The following is a 17249-nucleotide window of genomic DNA, read 5'->3' on the forward strand; positions in this document are numbered from 1 at the left end:
ATGTGAGTCAAACTACTCATCAAATCACTGATGCAGCATTTTCTTCTGAAGAGAGGATGCAGGGAGAGCGGTGGGTTGCAAACAATTGTGTGCTGACATGCCTGTTCTGTCAACATAGGGGCTGTGCAGTGCTGGAAAGAGAACCAGGAGCCAGGAGAAGAGAAGTTATTTGTCAGGGGCCTGGGCGAACAGCTTAAATATCCTTGAAGGCTTCCAGGTTCTCTGAGATAAACTGACTGAAGCTTTTGACTTTGGGGTTCAGTCGGTGGGTGAGCTTCACATCACGGTCTGGCCTCATTTGATAGAAACGACACATGTCAGCCATTTCCTTAGCTGCTGGAAAACCCAGCTTCTCATAGGCATCTGGGGTGATCTTTAAAGAACAAGCCAAAAGACAGGAACTTTACCATCCACATTTAAAATAGTTTGAAAAGAAATAATTCACTTTAATAGTGATACAGGTCCACAGTTCTTTACTACTTCCAAAGCCCAAGAAACTTGCACATTTTTTTCATAAGCAATTTGGCAACAAACTGGACTTTTCTGCACTAAATTTTGAACAACTTTTCTGGACAATTTGGGTGGCAAGATTTGATTTGAACGTCCATGAATTTATTTGTGGTCTTTCATTATCCTATTAGTGGAAAGAGTTTTATTGTTTTCTGCAGAAGGATTGACGTATCTGATTACAGGTTTGCTGCTGCCCTCACCCCAGCTGGTGATGTTATGTACTATACAGAGACCATAACCAATCTAAAAGTGGAAGGGTCTGAAAGTTGAATTGTTTCTTTCCCCAGGCATTTTGGATAAGGCATTATGGATCCATATCCCCCACCCCTGCACCTGACCAAATTTCACATACATTTCCTGATTGGGCTGCCCAGCAGCGTGCAGGGACAATTCACCCCTCAAGTCCTCCATGTGGCCTCAGGGCCCCCTCACTCTGGCAGAGCTCTCTATCCTTCCCTCCTGGCTGATGTTTTTCCTGATGTCACTCTCCTCCTTGATTAGAAATGAGCATTTGTACTTCAACCAACCGAGCCTCTGCCAGGAACACGCCCAAGGAGAAATACTTACTTTGTACACCTACTGAGCCCCCTCTGGCACCTTCCACAAAATCTACCTCTGCATCCCTTCTGACACTAACTAGATTTATCTTGCCCTCCACCTGAATTAGCAAAGACCATTTCAATCAGATCCAGTATAATCTATCTTCAGCCCCCAGAGATAAATCCTAACCTCACTATTACACTTGACCTTAGAAAAGTATGAGAGACACAAACCACATATGTAAACAATGGCTTTCACATGCCATTTAAAATACTGAAAATCACAATGGTATGTGGTAATAGAATATGGGTGAGTTGGTGGTGGGTACACTACGGTGGTAATATCTGATGGGAAAACCCCAATATTATCTCAGTTTAAATAATTAATTAATTTAAAAATAAAATAAGGCCTCTCTGGTGGCGCAAGGAGTCTCGGCGCTATCAAGCCATTGCGGCCTGAGTTTGATCCCTGGCCTGGGAGCTAACACACATGGCGCAGCAGACCTCTCCTGTCAAGCCCACTGCTCCCCTCAGCAGTATATTCCAGTAGATCTACCTTTCTGCTTCCCGCTCTGTCTCTAGTGAATCTTCTCAACCGTGCACCCCAGTTCTTATATGCATAAATAGATAAAAGATAATAAATCTTTAAAAAATAAAATAACAACAAATCAAGAATAACCACATGTGCACAAATTAGAGGAATGGTAAAATAAATTGTGGTAAATACACTCTAAGAATGTTATGCAGTTATGGGCCTCCCTGGTGGCGCAGGGGTTAAAACGCAACCTGTGTAGCAACCTATGTAGCCACTGCAGCATGAGTTCAATTCCCGGCCGGCCAGGGAGAAACCCACATGGTGGGACAGACCTCTCCTGTCTCGCCCGCTGCTCCCCTCAGCAGTGTATTCAGTCTGTCTGTTCTGTTCCCCACTCTGTCTCTGGTGAATCCTCTCACACCCCACATCTCTGGCCTGTACCCCAATTCTTGTATAAAAATAAATAAATCTTTTTATTAAAAAAAAGAATGTTATGCAGTTATTTAAACTTAATGTTTTTGAAGAAATTCTAAAAAATAGGAAATGCTACTAGTAAATGTCGCATGGAAAAAGCCAGATACAAAATGGTAACTATAGTGTTATTTTAATTTTCTTACATAGGTATTATATGTATTAACAGAAGACAATGTGCCAAATCTTAACAGCTGTGCTTTTCTGATAGATTGAACTATGTTTGATTTGTATTTTCCTTTTTATAATTTTCCTTTTTATAATTTTTGCCTTTTTATAATTTTATCATTTTCGGTAAACAAGCATTTGTTTACTTCTGAAATCAGGGTAAAAAACTTAAAATGTCAATGAGTTTGGACATAGAAGACTATATGAGAAGTGTGGAAGATCACTTCTACAGTGTCTGTGTCTGAGTTCCATCCTGTAACTTTGATAATTAATATCTTTCAGAAAAATAAGATTCTTTTCTGCAGACATTTGAAGGAAAGAGATTTGTTCTGTTGTGTCTCACTTCCTGAAAGAACCCTGTTGTTTTGAGAGGTTAGATAGACAAGACAGTTCTGCCAAACCAGAGTTCCTGCCCAGAGCTTATTCTGGGGCAGAACTTTGAAGCAGTGTAGGACCTTCTGACCAAAGAATGAGGGAGCCCAATACAGGGGCTGGAGCGCCACCTTGTGACCAGATGCATCCTTCCCCAGAGAAGCAGAATTCAGTGACTTGAAACAGGTGACTTAAAAACAGATTAACTATTTGGTAGAATTCCCAGCCTATAATGTACTAAAACTTTAAAGCTTCTGCTGTGTTGTGAAACAACTTGATGTACCATGAATAGTCAAGGACCAAGTATATGGACCAGAAATAGTTGAAAGGCGGCCTCCCTGGTGGCACAGGGGTTAAGATGCAACCCATGAAGCTATCCACAGCCACTACAGCACAAGTTCAATCCCCGGCCAGGGAGATACCCACATGGCGCAGCAGACCTCTCCTGTCTCTCCCGCTGCTCCCCTCAGCAGTGTATTTCAGTCAGTCTGCCTGTTCTGTTCCCCACTCTGTCTCTGGTGAATCCTTGTATGCATAAATAAACAAATCTTTAAAAAAAAAAAAAAAAGAAAGAAAGAAATAGTTGAAAGGTCCTCAGCCATCCCAAACATCTATCCAGTTCCTTGAGAATAAGGACACACACACACACACACACATCCACACTCTTCCTCCTTCTTACTTACAGAGTTCAACCCCACAAGACAAAATGAATAGAAGACACAGATGCAAATGCCCTGTGGGGTCAGTCACTGAGAAGTAAATTTGCACCCAAGTACAAGCGACTTACGAGATCCTCTCATGAGTCCATATTTTAAGTGAGTAAATATCCTCTTGGGTTTGGGAGTATCTTATGTTTTCCGTGAAATTTTTTATGATTTTCAGTGAGATTCCCACAGGTGGTTTTGTAGCTGGACTTAGACTTATGGTCGTTTTCCTCAAAAAGATCTGTCTCCTCACAACTGCAGTACCTGAGGCTGAGTTGGGAGTCTAGATATTCCCTAAAAACCACTGGACCAAGAGATGCAGGTAAAAGCAAAAATAACCTCCGTCACTGACTCTGGAAAACAAGAGTCACCAGACTTTGTGTTCAAGGGCTGGATATAAATAGTTTAGATTGAGCTGGTCAGATAGTCTCCTTCACAGCTATCAAATCTATCATTGTATCATGAAAACAGTCCGACACTGTTGCCATAAACAATGGTGTGCTGTGTTCCAATAAATTTTTATTTACAAAAGCAGACTTGAACTCTGTGAGGAAGAAGAGACCCCTCCTCTGGGGAGATGTTAACACTGGATAGGAACTCAGAAATCATCCAAACAACACTCATTTCACAAATGGGAGCTCTATGACCAAGAGAGGCAGAGTCATCTTAGCCTTAAGGGGTGATATGGGTCCTCCTCTCAGCTCCATGGTGTCTCTGGCATTAACACACACTTCCTTCTCAGAGACCCCTTTCTTTTTCCCATTCCTCATATCACATCTGCTTGGAGTAAGGGCTGGTAATGCTCATATCATCAATTATATTCATTTTTCCATAAAAAGTTTTTTTTTTCTAGCCATATTCTAGTCCAGGCCATTCCTGCATGATTTAGACCCCGTTCAGTTACTGAGGACTTTCTAAGCACCAGAATTATTGTGAGGCACCTCCTATAGATATTTCATTTCATCCTCACAACAAACCTAGCATATGAAGAAACTGAGTCTGGGGAAGTTAAGTAACTTGTCAAGACTCCACTGATAGGGCCTCCCTGGTGGCTCAAGGGGTTAAATCTCAACACTATGAAGCGATCCCGGGCCAGGGAGCTAATCCACATGGCACAGCAGACCTCTCCTGTTTCCCCCACTGCTCCCCACAGTGTATTTCGGTCAGCGTGTGTTTCAGAGATCGCCTGTTCTGCTCCCCACTTTGTCTCTGGTGAATTCTCTCACCCCCCACACCTCTGGCCTACACCCCAGTTCTTATATGCATAAATAAATAAAATAAATCTTTAAAATTAAAAAAAAAGACTCCACTGATAGATAAGGGGAGAGCCAGGATTTGCTTGCTTTCTAATACTGCTTCCAGTTCAGTTATGTTCATTCTAGAATTCAGTCAGACCCCCTATCTCTCCCTCCACCGATACATTGCCCTAGCCATCCTCTGAGACTCCCTCAAGGGCATTTCTTCCAGGAAGTCTTCTACTTTTCTGGTCACTATATCACTGATAGTGAGTATGACACAATTAAGCACCTTTAGTGTTCTATCTTGTACTGATCACTGTGAATTAATATTTTCACTCTGCTATGAACTTCTCAAGGATAACAACAGATACAAGATATATATTTCATACATATTACTATGTGCCAAAAACTATGTCAGGCTTTCTAAATATATTCTCTTTTTCACAGGAACACCACAAGATAGATATTATCTTCCTAGTTTGTAAATGAGGAAGCTGAGGCTCAGAGACTGAGTGTTTTGCCCCAGATCGGTTAGCTCTGGCTGACTGGAGTGATCAGCAGTGAGAGCTTATGAGAGGAAAATGGAGAGACCGTATATGAAAAGTCATACCTTGGTCTTCAGATTCTAAGTAATTTTTTTAACAAGATAGCTAATCTTAAACAAATAAATAAATAAATAAATAAAGCCATAATGGGATTCAGATGCACCAACAGATGAAGATATATTTACAGAACTGCAATCCTCTTCAACTTCTTTCAACAGGCGAGGTTCAGCCCTGCCTAAGTGGAACCCACTTTGTAAATTAGTGGAATATGAAGCATGGTAGCCTCTGGTGATCACATTTATGTCTCTTAAGAACTCACCTTTGCATCTCGGACTTCTTTCCCCAGTCTCTTGGATAAAACATCAGCATATTGCTGTACTGTCAGTGCTTCTGCACTGAGACCCACAGCCTTGCCTAAAAACTCCTCTGGAGAATTAAAAATGCTAGAGATGACGGCTCCAACATCTGCAACAGAGATGCCATCCATTGGTATGTCCCCCATAGGCACTGCTATTTAAAAAAAAAAAGAGAGAGAGAATTAGTGAGTTACAGCACATTCTTGGTAGGTCCCAACCTGAACTCATCAGCCAGTTAAACAAAAGGCCCGAAAATGCAATCAAATCTTTGGCCACAACCTGTGCAGTTATAAGGTTTTGTTTAAGAAAATATCACAATAGGGCCTCCCCAGTGGCGCAGCGGTTGAGCGCTGGGTTGCGAAGCTGCCCGCAGCCCCTGCGGCACAGGTTCGATCCCTGGCTGCTCCCCGGCCACTGGAGGAGGGTCCCACATGGCGCGCAGACCTCTCCTGCCGCCCGCTGCTCCCCTCAGCAGTGTACTTCGCTCCTTCTGCCTGCTCTGTTCCCCGCTCTAGCTCTGGTGAATTCTCTCACCCTCCCGCGCTTCTGACTGTACCCAGTGCTTGAATAAATAAATAAATAAATCTTAAAAAAAAAAAAAGAAAATATCACAATAACTGGATATTGATTTTTTAAAAAAGAGTGACCAGGCCTCCCCTGGTGGCGCAGGCAGTTGAGCACCGCACTGCGAAGCTGTCTGCAACCTCTGCAGCGCCAGTTCGATCCCGGTCGGCTGGTGAGGGTCCCACATGGCACGGCAGACCTCTCCTGTCGCCCGCTGCTCCCCTCAGCAGTGTATTTCATCAGTCTGCCTGTTCTGTTCTCCGCTCTGTCTCTGGTGGGTCCTCTCACCCTCCCGCGCATCTGGCCTGTACCCCGCTTCTTGTATAAAATAAATAAAATAAATCTTTAAAAATAAATAAATAAAAATAAATTAAATAAATAAATAAATAAGAGTGACCAATTACTAAGCTACTGTTGTGAACAATGCATGATCAATTCTATCTTCAGCTCAGAGATCTTTGCAGAATTCTAGACTTATACATTCAGCTTCTTACCGAACATCCTTACTTGACTGTTTAATAGACATTTTAAACTCAATGTATTCAAAACTGAATTCCTATACCCTGATAACCTGCTTCCCTTATAGACTTTTCCATCTCAGTTAATGCAACTCTATCATTCCAGTTTCTCAAGCCAAAAATCTTGGAGTCAATCTTGACACTCCTCATGCCCCTTATCTTTTTTAAAAAAGATTTATTTTTATTCATTTATGAATACAAGAATTGGCATGTAGGCCAGAGGTGCAGGGGGTGAGAGGATTCACCAGAGTCAGAGTGGAGAGCAGAACCGGCAGATTGACTGAAATACACTGGTGAGGGGAGCAATGGGTGAGACAGGAGAGGGCTGCTGCGCCATGTGGGTTAGCTCCCTGGCTGGGAATCAAACTCATGCCACAGTGGCTGGTGATAACTTGGTAGCCCCCCGCCCCATTTTTAAAAATTCTATTCATAGTATGGCCAGAATCTTACCACATCTCATCAACCTTCTCTACTACCACCCAGGTCAAAGTCACCACTGTCTTTGATTTGGGTCCCCACTATCATCTTTTCTCAACACAGAAATCAGAGTGACCTTTAAAAATTAAAGTTAACTAAACTATGGGACTCAGAGTCCATTCCATTCTGACTTTGACATTCATTTTTTATTGGAGGGTAGAGGTTCTTGGATTGAGTTTAAAGCAGCTATAGAACAGTGGTAAAGAATATAGCTCTGGAGCCAGACTGCCTGGGTTCAAGTTCTGGTTCTGCTTTCTGAGTGACCTTGGGAAAGTTACTTAATCTAACTGTCCCTCAGTTTCCTCATCTGTAAAATAGAGGTAATAAACACAGTGTTGGTCACCTAGTACGTGCTTAGTGGATTTTGTATAATTCCTATAGTGGGGGATGGAGTACAGGGACACCTGAGGCAGGGTTTTACAGATATTGGGGTCCTAGATGGGACTTGGTACCAGAGATTAAGCCATCACCTTACCCAGGGCCAATATAATCCACAGGTTATAATGTCCTGTATCTGGACTTGGGAAATGTCAAGTGAGCTGACTTCTGAAACCTGGTAGGGACATAGGAAGAAAAGAGCAGAAGTGGAATGGAGTGGGGTAGGGAGCAAAGACATGTATCACATTTATTTAGTCTCATCAAACTATTCCCCAGCTCCTCTATGATAAATGGCAGGTGCCCCTGTCACTAACTTGGGCGTGCCACTAAGTAAGCCCTTGGTGAGTCTCATTTATGTGCCAAGGAAAAAAGACTTAATCACTGCCACTGAAGCTCCTATATTCCCTCCACTCTATAAAGCCACCTCAAACTACAGGCAAAGAAAATGCTCCCAGAGGGCAAGAGAATGCCAGTCAGTGGACTGGCAGCATTAGAATTACCAGGAGTCCTGGGTAAAGCTACAGTCTTCCAAACATTTAGAATTTGTCCCTGTGAAGTCAGGGACCCACTGAAGATTCTGACCATAGAACCCAGATCAAGAGAACATCACCCCTGTTGCCATAGAAGGTCAGATGGATGAGCTAGAAGGGACTTTAGAAGCCATCTTGTCCAACTTTCCCATTAGACATGAGGAAAGTGGGGCTATTTAGCAAACTATTTACATAAGGAGGATCTCTATGTTAAGACTGAAAGTGTAGGGCCTATTTGGTGGCACAAGAGGTTAAGCATTAGCACTATGAAGCTGTCCGCAGCCACTGCAGCACGAGTATGATCCCCAGCCAGGGAGCGACCCACACAGTGCAGCAGACCTCTCCTATCTTGCCCACTGCTCCCCTCAGCAGTGTATTTCAGTCAGTCAGACTGTTCTGCTCCCCACTCTATCTCTGGTGAATCCTCCCACCCCACTCCACCCCCTGCACCTCTGGCATACACCCCAGCTCTTGTATGCTATAAATAAATAAAAATAAATTTTAATAAAAAGACTGGAAGTGTAATCCTTTGGGTTTTAGATACAAGATCCAGTTTTCTGAACCTTACAGTGCAACTGTTCCAGGCAAGTCCCGAACAATTTGCTATCCCTCTCAGCATTTCATACAGAACTAAGCTCATAGTAGGCACTCAAACAATATGTGTTCACCAGAAAAAGGAAATAAGGGGAAGGGGAGTGGCAGAGGGGGTGGAAGTGTCTGCCTAACTTTGTAACCTCCCAGTTACCTAAGGTGTAGTAGTCTGCATCAGGGGCTTTCATGAGCTTCCACGCTGTGAGAAAGTTTTCAAAATATGCTGCCAGGCGGGTGCTGGTCGTGGGAACACCAATAGACCAGAAATACTCCTCCACCTCTCCCTTCCCATCAAAGTGGGGGACCTCCAACTTGCCACCAGTCAGGCGCTTGACATTCTCCAGGCCGCTGTACACCACGTGCTTCAGCCCCAGGCGCTTGGCAGTATCTGCCACCATCTTTCCCTAAGGGACAACAGGACAATCTTTATATACACACACAGACCAGAGGGCAGGTGGCCCTCCACACTTCCTTGTCCTTTTGTCCTTGGAGAGAAAGACTTTCCAGCACCAACATATATTCTTTTCTTTTTTAAAAAAGATTTATTTATACATACAAAAATTGGGGTACAGGCCAGAGGTGCAGGAGGGTGAAAGGATTCACCAGAGAAAGAGTGGGGAGCAGAACAGGTGGATTGACTGAAATACACTGCTGAGGGGAGGAGTGGGAGAAACAGGAGAGGTCTGCTGCACCATGTGGGTAGCTCCCTGGCTGGCCGGGGATTGAACTCATGCTGCAGAAGCAGCAGATAGCTTCAGAGTGCTGTGCTCAACCCCTTGCGCCACCAGGGAGGCCCCAACATATATTCTAATAGCTATCCTATGAGAGTACGCCAGTATTAGTGAGCAGAGCCTCTACTGTGTCCCAATTTGGAACCCCTCGGCCTATTCCCACTAGGCCTGTAAGACCCCAGACTCTGTGGGTGGGGTAGGACAGGGGGTATAGGAAAGAGGGGAAGGAAGAGAGACAAAAGGGACGGTTGAGGGTGCTGAGAAGCAATCTGGTGGAAGGACATTTGGTCACTTCCTGTGGACTCTCAGTGTCTTTGTGATCAATTGCCACATTGATACATAATATTGTTTTCTGGTAATTATATCTACAGAGCATTTGGATTGTGAAGGCATAATGGAGCCGTATGTATACTAAATATAAGCACAAATATTATGTATATTTTCTTTTTAAAGATTTATTTATTTATACAAGCACTGGGGTATACAGGCCAGAGGCACGGGAAGGTGAGAGAATTCACCAGAGACAGAGCAGGGAGCAGAACAGGCAGAAGAACTGAAGTACATTGTGAGGAGAGCAGTCCGCGAGACAGGAGAGGCCTGTCGTGCCATAGGGGAATCTCCCTGGCCTGCCAGGAATCAGACCGGCGCTGCAGAGGCTGCGGACAGCTTCACCGCGCTGCGCTCAACCAGCTGCGCCACAGGGGAGGCCCGTATGTTCTTTTGTGTGTTTTTAGTTTCAAAATCTTTCAGAACACTTTCATCACTTCTCTGTCTTATTTTCAGTGTTTCCATCTTTCTTTTCCTTATACAACCTTGCGTAACAGGCAGAGAAGACATAATCTGGTTCGGTAGGTACAAAAAGTGAAACAAGAAGGAACTTGTACTCTTGGCTCCAAAGTAAGTGAATATGAGATTTAGAACCCAGAGTTCCTAAAATAAATCCTTCCAAAATTTATTACTAAAAAACAAGCTGTAAATGATATAATTAATTTAACAGGCATTCCTGAAACAGTTCATTCCCGCTCTGAATGTTTTGAATTGTGACATTTTCTGCAAAAGGCTGATCCCGGCCCTTACATTTAAAAAAAATCTAATCTTCTTATTTTTTCTAGTAATACATATATGCAATTTTCAAATAGTATTGTCTTAGGGGCAAAGAGGAGTACATCTTATAGTGACAAAGAATTTCTCTGTACCCCCAGAGAAATAACATATTAAAACCATTATTCTTTTTTAAATGTATTTATATATTTATATATTTTTACATTGTTCATTTTTTTACAGGTTTCATTTCTCCTTTCAAGTATAATCCCCATAAAATGATCACCACTAAGGGCCTCCCCTGGTGGCGCAGCAGTTGAGTGCTGGGTTGCGAAGCTGCCCGCAGCCTCTGCAGCGTCAGTTCTATCCCCAGCCACCGGTGAGGGTCCCACATGGCGCGCAGACCTCTTCTGCTGCCCGCTGCTCCCCTCGGCAGTATATTTCGTCAGTCTGCCTGTTCTGTTCCCTGCTCTGGCTCTGGTGAATTCTCTCACCCTCCTGCGCTTCTGACTGTACCCAGTGCTTGTATAAATAAATAAATAAACCTTTAAAAAAAAAAATGATCACCACTAAGACACCATGAAGCGTCACCATAGTCTCTTGTACTCTTCCCTCCCCTGTAAAACTGTACATTCTTGATCTGTTCAGTTTGAGTTATCATGTGTTAAAATGCCTACTATGAGAGGATTATTTAATGCCCACCTTTCCACCACCCACCCCCGACACACACATAATCCACCAGCACCATTGCCACTACACATATACACAGTTCCTTTTATTTAATCCTCCCAATATCATAATCTGGGACTCAATCACTAATCAGTCTTAGTCATGTGATATTCTATGTCTATGTTCACCTTTCCCACAAGTTTTTGTTTTCCCTAGAGTTGGTCCTTGTGGGTTTATTTGCTTGTTACTTATTTTCCTATGGCCCATTACTAATTCAACCCCAAATTCTCTACCAGAAGAGTAAATATATTTATTACATTTTTTAATCTTCCCACTTCATTCTCAGAGTAATTTTATTGCCACCCCAATCTTGCTATCTATGACCAAGTGCTGAGAATTAGAAAATCTGATGGTGGGCTCTCCCACGGCCACCCTCAAATATCCAGGGTCTTGATATTTGAACAAGTGCTGTATATAACATTGATTTCACAATCAAATATACCTTTAATGGGCCTCCCTGGTGGCTCAGGGCATAAAGATGGCGCTATCAAGCTATCGCCAGCCACTGAAGCGCGGAGTTCAATCCAGGCCAGCCAGGGAGCAACCCACATGATGCAGCAGACCTCTCCCGTCTCTCCCGATGCTCCCCTCAGCAGTGTATTTTAGTCAGTCTGCCTGTTCTGCTCCCCACTCTCTCTGGTGAATCCTCTCACCCCACCCCCACACCTCTTGCTTACACCCCAGTTCTTGAATACATAAATAAATAAATCTTAAAAAAAATAAAACCTCTGACAAGTATCTGAAGTACATATAATTCATGAACTCCAGAGATGCTGTGGAGTGAGGTTTATATTTTTGGCCAGACCATTAGGCTACCTCCTTGCAGGAAATGCTGAGTAGCCAAGGAGGGGAAGAGAAATAGACTCAAAGGAGGAGACTGTTCCCACCTGACACATTTCCTTCTCTTTGCTGCCATGGTCCCAGAAGTTGGTCACCACGAAGGCACCATAGGCATCTTTCAAAGCTGCCTCCACTGAGGCTTCATCGTTCAAGTCGCCTCTGACCACCTCAGCGCCAAGGTCCTGGAGCGCCAGTGCACTGGGGCGAGTCACATCCCTGGTCAGTGCTCTCACAGCAAACTTTTTGCCCTCCAAAATGGCCCTGGCCACAGAGCCACCCTGGGCTCCTGCAGGATTGGAAAGAAGAAACATTGACTTATCAGAATGAATGTTCACTGAAAGTTAGTCAAGAAATCCCACATTCAGGGGCCTCCCTGGTGGCGCAAGGGGATAAGCACTGCACTATGAAGCTGTCCTCAGCCTCTGAAGAACGAGTTCAATCCCTGGCCATCGAGGGATCAACCCACATGGCTAAGCAGACCTCTCCTGTCTCGCCCGCTGCTCCCCTCAGCAGTGTATTTCAGTCAGTCTGCCTGTTCTGTTCCCCACTCTGTCTCTGGTGGATCCTCTCACCCCCGTATCTCTGGCCTGTACCCCAGCTCTTGTATGCATGCATAAATAAATCTTTAAAAAAAAAAAAAAGAAGCCCCCCATTCAGAGTAGAGCTCTTTCAGGAGGCATCCCCATGGCTTGCAACAGTGGTTTTCTTTTTTTTTTTTTTTGATAATAAATTTTATTGTTATATTCCCCATACAATTGCAGCCCCCCCATTCTGACCCCAATCCCTCCCCTCCCGCCCCCGCCCCCCAAAAGTGTCTCTGGTTCATAGTTTTTTGTTGATTTTGATTTTCACTTTCTTATAGTTATTCATTTTCCTGGTCCCTTATTTAAGTTTTCTAGATTCCTGCTATGAGTGAGACCATCTGGTATTTTTCTTTTTCTTTTTGGCTTATTTCGCTGAGCATGATCCCTTCCAGCGCCATCCATGTTGCTGCAAATTGCATGTGTTTATCTTTTTTGAATGCTGAGTAATATTCCATGGTATATATGTACCACATCTTCTTGATCCAGTCATCTATTTTTGGGCATTTGGGTTGTTTCCAAAGCTTAGCTATTGTAAACAGTGCTGCTATAAACATAGGGGTACAGGTGTTCTTTGGAATTGATGTTTCTGTGTCCTTTGGGTAAATACCTAGGAGTGGAATTGCTGGATCATATGGAAGCTCTATGTTTAGTAGGTCCAGAAATCTCCACACAGCTTTCCACAGTGGTTGGACCAGTTTGCACTCCCACCAACAGTGCAGAAGAGTTCCTTTTTCTCCACACCCTCTCCAACATTTGTGCAACAGTGGTTTTCAAACTAAGTTTCTCAGTCTCTTCAGAGGTACCTTCAGAGAAGCCACGGGAGAGGAATAACAAAGAGGTAGAGCAAGGTGGCTAAGGAGCAGGAAATCAGACCCAAGATTCAACTGAACAATTCTACTTTGTTCTGGGTGTGGAGTTTATATTGGAGCTCTTTGTATAATTTTCTTTTCTTTTTTTTTTTAAATTTTTTTCCATACAAGAGCTGGGGTGTAAGCCAGAGGTGCGAGGTGGTAAGAGGATTCACCAGAGACAGAGTGGAGAGCAGAACAAGCAGATCTACTGAAATATACTGCTGAGGGGAGCAGTGGGTGAGACAGGAGAGGTCTGCTACACCATGGGGGTTAGCTCCCAGGCCAGAGATCCGAACTTGTGCTTGCAGTGGCTGCCAATAGTACTGCAGTGGTTGCTGATAGCTTCATGGTGCTGAGACTTAACCCCTTGTGCCACCAGGGAGGTCCCTATATTTGTTTTCTAAAGAAATTTCTATTTTACATTTCTAAAAGTTTGAAAGTTTGCAGTTTATTTTTATGACATTCAAGATCATTCATGATATGATCATTTCATGCCTAATTTAGCCACTCTACAAATATTTACTGACTATCCTATGAGATATGCTGGGTGTTGTGCTGGGTGACTGACACTTGGTGTCCTCCATCAAATTGGTTGAATAACTGTACTGAACATTTTTGTGCTGTGCCTCCAGAGCCACATTTGCCTTCTCCACCCTGCTCTAAGGCCTCGGGTGCTGACTTGTATGGAGTCTGTCAGTGGGCTCTATGAGCAGAAGAGGACAGAAGGAGAGATGGCCTTCTCCACATTGCCAGTGTCCCCAGGTTTTAGTCATCCTCCCTGCCATTTGCTTCTTCCTCCTATTGCTTCCTTCCTTATTCTTTGTTGCTTTCTGCCCTGTCCATCTTTATTAAATTTCCTCCACCTCTCTAAGAGTATGGCACTTGTTTCTTGTGGAAAAATCTAAGACAACCCTATGGGGCCTGTCACTCAATGACCTCTGCCTTTGCATATGGAGCTTCAAAGTTTAGTCCTCTATGGGCCTCCCTGGTGGCGCAGGGGCTAAAGACACAGCGCCATCAAGCTATTGCCAGTCACTGCAGCATGAGTTGTGTTCCCAGCCAGCCAGAGAGCTAACCACATGACACAGGAGACCTCTCCTGTCTCACCCACTGCTTCCCTCAGCAGTGTATTTCAGTCAGTCTGCCTGTTCTGCACCCCCGATCTGTCTCTGGTGAATCCTCTCAGACCCCACAACTCTCACCTATACCCCAGTTCTTGTATGCATAAATAAATAAATCTTAAAAAAAAAAGTTTAGTGCTTTAGTTGTAAACATGAACAGATAGTCAAAGGTCACCAGATGTTTGAGGAAAGCCTCTGTTATGAGAGGCAAAACAAAAATAAACAAACGGATAAAAGTAAACAGAAACAATGGAGGAAATGGAGAATAATTTAAAAGAATTAATATTCTTTTATCTTTTCCAGAGACTGGAGAAAATATTGCATTCAGACCACTACATCTGCATGCTGTACCCATAAGAGAGGGGTGGGGGGGCAGGCAGGAATGAAAACATTTAGAAGACAAGGTCTTCAAATTTTTAAATAGTAGAGCACAAATAAATTTTTGATAGAAAAAGTTGGAGGGGGACCTCCCTGGTGGCGCAAGGGGTTAAGTCTCAGCACTATGAAGCAATCAGCAGCCACTGCAGGAGTTCCATCCCCAGCCAAGGAGATGACCCACATGGCGCAGCAGACCTCTCCTGTCTTGCTTGCTGCTCCCCTCAGCAGTGTATTTCAGTAGATCTGCCTGTTCAGCTCCCTGCTCTGTCTCTGGTGGTCCTCTCACCCCCCACACCTCTGGCCTGTATCCCAGTTCTTGTATGCATAAATAAATAAAAACAAATCTCTAAAAAAAAGAAAAATGATGATTGTTTATCTGAAATTTAAATTTAACTAGGTATCTTATATTTGTGTCTACTAAAACTGGCAGTCCTATCACAAACACCCAAACATAGCCAGTGAGACAAGGTTTACTGAACTAGGAGCAAGACTTGGACAACAAGGCAATCAGGCCGCCCTCCCTGCTGACTAAAAGTCAGCTTTCCTTTTTTTTTTTTTTTTTTTTGGTATGTCTGAAATTATTTATTTTTTCAATAATTTTTTTAATTTTATTTATTTTTACATCATTTTTTCATTTTTGCACAATGTTTGGGGATTAACCAAGATGAAAGTCAGCTTTCTTCAACTCTGACACATCTAACCTGATTCCTTTAGGAGCCACTCCCAAGGCTCTTACCCAACTGCCTATGCTGGGTGTCTAGGTAACAATTCAAACTTAACAAAACTAAAACAGAGCCCCTGATTATTTTGACCTGCCCCCCTGCTCCCCTCCCTGACAGTGAAACCCATTTCAGTGAATCACATCTTTATTCCGCCAGTTGTTCAAGTCAGATACTTTGAAGTCATTCTTTACTCCTCTTTCCTCCCCTCTGATATCTGTGAACCCTCTCAACTCTCTTCAAACAAATCTGGAATCTGACTAGCCCCCACCACCTCAATGCTGCCACCCTGATCTAAGTCACTGTCCTCTTAACTGGATTATAGCAACAACTGCAGTACTATTGGCAGCCACTGCAGCACAAGTTCAATTCCTAGCCTGGGAGCTAACACCCATGGTGCAGCAGACCTCTCCTGTCTCACCCGCTGCTCCCCTCAGCAGTGTATTTCAGTAGATCTGCTTGTTTTGCTCTCTACTCTGTCTCTGGTGAATCCTCTTACCACCTCACACCTCTGGCTTACACCCCAGCTCTTGTATGGAAAAAAAATTTAAAAAAAAAGAAAAGAAAATTATACAAAGAGCTCCAATATAAACTCCACAACCAGAACAACAGGTAGAGGAGGGAGAGTTGTAAAAGTGAAGTTAGAGAAGGGCCTTGCAAGCCATTAGCTGGATTTTGCATTATACTTGGAGTGAGATGAGGGAGGAAGGTCTTGGAGGGTTTTGAACAAAAGGATGACATGATCTGACAATTTCAAATGGATCATCAGGAGACTGAAATGAGAATGGATTGAAGGGGAGTGACCTGATTTGACCACAACTTTGCAAAGGTGTTTCTGGCTGCCAGAGAAAGATAGTAAGGGAAGAAATACCAGTTAAAAGTTTCAGGAATACCAGTTAATAAGTTCAGGTGGTTGTCAGGTAAGAGAAAACCTCAGCACATTCTTTTTAACTGCCACCCACTTCATCCTCTTAGAACCGCTAGAATATTGGTCAGCCATGTGGACACTCCCTGCCTATGCCCATGTCTCACATTTGCCCTTTTACTTCTCAGGTATTGGGTGCAGAAAAGTCTCCAGAGTAGAGTTTATGTTAAAATGAAACGTACATCTACAAGTCAGAACATGATCAGGAAAGAGGGAATTTGTCACTTGTCTTTGTCCCCTGAGATAATTTCTGACAAATCAGGTTAAATCATCCTGCCCCTTTACCATCTCAGAAACTCAAGCAAGAGAATAACTGTCTTAATTTCCTCCAAAGTACTCTTTTTCAGTCCACATTTGCAGGTTCTGAAGTTAAAAACAGAAAGACAGAAAAGTAAGCAAACTCAGCATACAGTTATAAAATGAGGACTTGCTTACCTGTTGCTCCAAATACTGCAATTACTTTCTTGTTGGCCATGTTAATAAAGAGTTGGGTAGAAGCAGAATCTTCTCGAGAGCAGAGAACCTTCCTGAAATGCAATGTCTCCTCGCGTGTGAGAGTTATAAAGCACACATGATAACCACACCCTTTAGTTTGCCCCTCCCTTGTCAATTTTTTTATTATCACCAGCTAGCTTAATCACTCTGACACTGCAGTTTTCTAAATGAGGTTTCATTCATTCACTCACTCATTTATTTGGCAAAAATGAATTTGGTATCCTGGAGATCTCAATCTTATGAGAGCAATAAACTAGTACAGTAGAAAGAACTGGTATAAGTTGTGGATCTCATAAGTAAAATGCTAAACAAAAGAATACCTAGATGTGATTCAATTTC

General features: G+C 43.3%; 1 protein-coding gene across 1 annotated transcript; it reads right to left on the reverse strand.

Annotated features, from left to right (window-relative positions):
• Nucleotides 1–193: 193 nt before the first annotated feature.
• Nucleotides 194–16890, reverse strand: LOC311169743 (nmrA-like family domain-containing protein 1; the record flags this gene model as incomplete). Its single annotated transcript, XM_084231925.1, has 5 exons — nt 194–373; nt 5402–5592; nt 8651–8900; nt 11885–12123; nt 16851–16890. The coding sequence occupies 5 exons, from the start codon at nt 16888–16890 to the stop codon at nt 194–196; spliced, it is 900 nt and encodes a 299-aa protein (XP_084088051.1).
• Nucleotides 16891–17249: the final 359 nt, after the last annotated feature.

Source organism: Talpa europaea (genome assembly GCF_964194135.1).
Source record: "Talpa europaea genome assembly, chromosome: 4".
Classification (NCBI taxonomy): domain Eukaryota; kingdom Metazoa; phylum Chordata; class Mammalia; order Eulipotyphla; family Talpidae; genus Talpa; species Talpa europaea.